This window comes from Clinocottus analis, unplaced genomic scaffold (genome assembly GCF_023055335.1).
Source record: "Clinocottus analis isolate CAN_PGR_092001 unplaced genomic scaffold, fCliAna1.0.p SCAF_82, whole genome shotgun sequence".
Classification (NCBI taxonomy): Eukaryota; Metazoa; Chordata; class Actinopteri; order Perciformes; family Cottidae; genus Clinocottus; species Clinocottus analis.
The window spans coordinates 20001-25000 of NW_027176243.1; the positions used below are offsets into that span (position 1 = coordinate 20001).

Genomic DNA, 5000 nt, shown 5'->3' on the forward strand with positions numbered 1-5000 from the left:
CATGAAGACTACATGTCAGCCCTGTGGTCTACAAGTAGACAATATGTCAGCCCTGTGGTCTACATGTACACTATATGTCAGCCCTGTGGTCTACATGTAGACAATATGTCAGCCCTGTGGTCTACATGTAGACAATATGTCAGCCCTGTGGTCTACATGTACACTATATGTCAGCCCTGTGGTCTACAAGTAGACAATATGTCAGCCCTGTGGTCTACATATAGACAATATGTCAGCCCTGTGGTCTACATGTACACTATATGTCAGCCCTGTGGTCTACATGTAGATAATACGTCAGCCCTGTGGTCTACATGTACACTATATGTCAGCCCTGTGGTCTACATGTAGACAATATGTCAGCCCTGTGGTCTACATGTAGACTATATGTCAGCCCTGTGGTCTACATGTAGACTATATGTCATCCCTGTGGTCTACATGTAGACAATATGTCAGCCCTGTGGTCTACATGTAGACAATATGTCAGCCCTGTGGTCTACAGGTAGACTATAGGTCAGCCCTGTGGTCTACATATAGACAATATGTCAGCCCTGTGGTCTACATGTAGACAATATGTCAGCCCTGTGGTCTACATGTAGACTATATGTCAACCCTGTGGTCTACATATAGACAATATGTCAGCCCTGTGGTCTACATGTAGACTATATGTCAACCCTGTGGTTTACATGTAGACGACATGTAGACTATATGTCAGCCCTGTGGTCTACATGTAGACAATGTGTCAGCCCTGTGGTCTACATGCAGACAATGTGTCAGCCCTGTGGTCTACATGTAGACAATATGTCAGCCCTGTGGTCTACATATAGACAATATGTCAGCCCTGTGGTCTACATGTAGACTATATGTCAACCCTGTGGTCTACATGTAGACGACACATAGACTATATGTCAGCCCTGTGGTCTACATGGAGTCTACATGGAGACTACATGTAGACTACAGGGCTGTGTCAGGCAGACTGCAGGTTCAGGTTCACCTTGCAGTCCGGTGGAGTTGTTCCCGGAGCAGTTGGGAGGAGGTGAAGACGAAGGCCGGACGACGGGAGCGAAGGCGCTCTTCTGTTTTACAGCAGCGGAGAAAGAGAAGACTCCATGCGAGGAGTTACAGCTGGACACCATGGTGGGACTGGAGGACACCACTGGGACAGGACAGAAACCAGTTCAGGAGCCACATCATGAACGAGATCTTAAACCAGATCTCAAACCTTCCTACTGTGTGATCCCTGAACACTATAGTGTTACAGTATAGTGTAGAGGACATATAGACGATAGTCAGTATAGTGTTCAACTGCAATAAGTCTGAAAATTCAACCGCCTTAAATCTAAAATACTGATCATCTGCCCTTACTCCTTCACTATGTACTTACTACAGGTTCTTCCCTCCTGCTCCCTACCCTTCACCTCTTAACTCCTGCTCCCTACCCTTCACCTCTTAACTCCTGCTCCCTACCCTTCACCTCTTAACTCCTGCTCCCTACCCTTCACCTCTTAACTCCTGCTCCCTACCCGTCACCTCTTAACTCCTGCTCCCTACCCTTCACCTCTTAACTCCTGCTCCCTACCCTTCACCTCTTAACTCCTGCTCCCTACCCTTCACCTCTTAACTTCTGTTCCCTAGCCCCTAATTATTGTTATTGCTATCAGTAGTACTTAGTATATAGTATATTTAGTATTTACCTTGGTACCTAATATCCCTGAGCACTGTAGTAGTACTGGTAGTATTTACCTATAGTAGTACTGGTAGTATTTACCTTGGTACTTACTGCCGTAGGGGGTGTTGCCGGTTGCCCCGTTGAGGAAGCCGGGAGAAGTTGCTACTCCTAAGTTGCTGTTGTTGCCATAGCCGTTCATGCTATTGCTGACGGTGTTGCCATAGTTACTCTGTTGGGGGGTGGAGTTTGGGACATATCCCCGTGGCGACACGCTGCTGGTGTTCCGACTGTAGCCGACTGTGAGAGGACGACATCATTACTGGTAGTTCTGGTTGTACTGGTAGTATTATTACTAGTAGTTCTGGTTGTACTTGTAGCATCATTACTGGTAGTTCTGGTTGTACTGGTAGTATTATTACTAGTAGTTCTGGTTGTACTTGTAGCATCATTACTGGTAGTTCTGGTTGTACTGGTAGTATTATTACTAGTAGTTCTGGTTGTACTTGTAGCATCATTACTGGTAGTTTTGTTTGTACTGGTAGTATTATTACTAGTAGTTCTGGTTGTACTTGTAGCATCATTACTGGTAGTTCTGGTTGTACTGGTAGTACCTTGTGTACTGTCCGACACGTTGACGGACAGCTGTCCGCTGAAGGAGTTCACTCCCATCATGCTGTGGGAGGTGCTGTTGCCTAGCGACGGGATCTGGTTGTGGTTCCTGGGAACGCTGTAGAGCGCCTCAGCGATGTCAGCAGCTCGCTTCAGGATGATCTCCTGCAACCATACAAGTATACAACTAGTACTTAACAGGATGATCTCCTGTAGAAACATAAGTACTTCAAGTATACAAATTCAGTAGTTTGAGACAGTTTGACTTTACTTTGTAACAAGAGATGCTTAAAGTATTCGTAATTAACGAGTGAAGTCAAACAGAAGGAAGTCTACAGTAATAATACATTATTATGTGGTATTTATATTCATATTTACACATGTTCAAAGAGACAAAGATCCTCTGAACAACAGATGTTCTGTCGTTTAGAAGACATTCAAACTAAACACGAAGAGACGACAGCAGGAAGCTTAGATTTAAACAGGAACAGCTTCCTGTTTCAGGGTTTCACAATAAAAGCATCCTAGAACACGATGGAATGAATAGTAAGGCACATCATTATATTCACTCTTCTCACATATTAAACACACACACACTGACACACATACACACATACAGACATATACATATACATACACGCACACACTGATGTTATTATTACTACAGTTGGATTTTTACATTCGTTTACAACTTGTTGAAGGTTACTCTTTTACTTACATAGACTTGTGTGTGTGTGTGTGTGTGTGTGTGTGTGTGTGTGTGTGTGTGTGTGTGTGTGTAGCAATGTGTTGAGAAGCGTGTCGGAGAACGTGGAGAAGGACAGAGTGAATATTAAGTGTTCGCTTGTTTCAGGTTCTGAGTCATAAAGCTGCAACAAAATGAACAGAAACTGCTTTAGTTTCTGAAGTCAGGAGGGTTAGGACATGAGGACGTCACATTTCATTTAGCTGAAGCTTTTATCCAAAGCAACTTACAATAAGTGCGTGACATTTAAGTGCTTGGTCATAGTAGACTATACCACCATTTATCCGGAAGCCGTCCCCTTAAGAAAGACAAATGCTAAACAAGTAGTAGAAGAGCTGTTCCTCTTCAGCAGCCGTGTAGGGATTCCAAAGGATATTCTTACCGTCCAGAGTCACTACGGAGTTGTGTTTGCTTTGCACATGAACAGGTGATGACATTGGTGTACCACCCCCAGACGGATGGGTTAGTGAAGAGGTTTGACGAGAGCCTCAAAGCCATGCTGAGGAAGGCCATCGACATAGATGGAAGAAACTGGGACCAGCTGCTACCCTACCTTCTGTTTGCGGTGTGAGAAGTTCCTTAGGCTTCCACTGGCTTCTGATACTTTGACCTGTTGTATTCTCACAAACCAAGAGAACTTCTAGACCTCGCCAAGGAGACAAGAGAGGAGCAACCCTTTCCCCATTGTACCATGATTGAACTTTTGGGGGTGATGCGACACAAAATGGCAGCTGTGTTTTCAAAGTGAAGGAGCACATGGAGAAGGCTCAGAGGGATCAAAGGGCAGCTTATAACCGAGCAGCCTAACCCAGGGGACTCAACCCAGGAGACAGAATCCTACCGTGGAATGTAAGTTCTTGGCTACTTGGCAGGGACCATATGAAGCAGTTGAAAAGGTTGAGGAAGTCAATTTTGAAGTATGGCAACCGGGGAAGAGGAAAGGTGAGCAGATCTACCATATCAACCTCCTAAGGAAATGGCACGATCGAGAGGTGTTGTTCGGCCCGGACTTGTCCCCTCACCAGCTGCAGCAGGCAGAGGAGGTTGTGGAAGGTAATCAGGATCTGTTGTCATCCCTCCAAAGCTGCACCCACCTGGTGGAACATGAAGTACGTACCAGCCAGAAAAAAATGGTGAACCAAAAGCCGAATAGGGTTCCGGAGGCCTGCAGGCAGCTGATAGAAGAAGAGGAAGATGTTGAACGTGATTGAGGAGTCCAAGAGTGCCTGGTCAAGCCCCATCGTCCGGGCAGACAAGCCTGACAAAACAGTATGTTTCTGTAATGATTTAAGAAAAGTAAAAGAAGTGTCTGAATTAGATGCCTCGTGTCGATGAGATGATTGAAAGCCTGGGCCATGCACCATTTCTAATCAACTTGGATCTCACAAAGGGCATTGGCAGGTTCCTCTTGTAGAATAAAGTTGAATCTAATCTAAAAATAGTGACATGGTCCCCAGCGGTAGAAGAAGCATTTGGCGACCTGAAGAATGCCTTTGTGTTCGAAACCGGTCCTTACTGCCCCCCGACTTCAGCAAGGAGTTTGTGGTCCAGGCAGATGCCTCTGAGGCCGGTCTGCTAGCCCAGATAAAGGAAGGTGAGGAACACAGGTTCTATATTTGAGTCGGAAGAGAGAAGAACTATACCACAGTGGAGAAAGAGTGCCTAGCCTTAAAATGGGAGCCAAGGTGTCAGAGGGAGAGGTTCCGAAAGTCCTTCCTTTCCGCTGCTGTTAGGCTGCATAACAAGCTGAGCTCACAGTACACCACAAACACTTAGAACACTTTAGAACACCTAAACACTTCAATCACTTTGGGCACTTTGGGCTGGAGGGCAGGAGGACATGTGGACTGGTGATTAGGATTAAGCCTACCTGGTTGTTGTGGGGCATCCCGTACAGGGCCTCCACCAGGTCTGCTGCCCTCTTCAACAGCACCTCCTGCAGGAGGAGAGAGGAACACATCATCATATTCAGAGTAGAAT

At 45.7% G+C, this 5000-nt stretch overlaps 1 protein-coding gene across 3 annotated transcripts in view; it reads right to left on the reverse strand.

Annotated features, from left to right (window-relative positions):
* The window catches only part of LOC137780683 (transcription factor COE3-like), a 29937-nt gene that overhangs the window by 3409 nt on the left and 21528 nt on the right, over positions 1–5000 (reverse strand). For all 3 annotated transcript variants that reach the window (XM_068568852.1, XM_068568851.1, XM_068568850.1), the window contains 4 exons: positions 4891–4956; positions 2269–2440; positions 1778–1963; positions 992–1153 (listed from right to left, as the gene is read on the reverse strand). In XM_068568852.1, coding sequence (XP_068424953.1) covers positions 992–1153; positions 1778–1963; positions 2269–2440; positions 4891–4956 — 586 coding nt within the window. The remainder of the gene's footprint in view (positions 1–991; positions 1154–1777; positions 1964–2268; positions 2441–4890; positions 4957–5000) is intronic.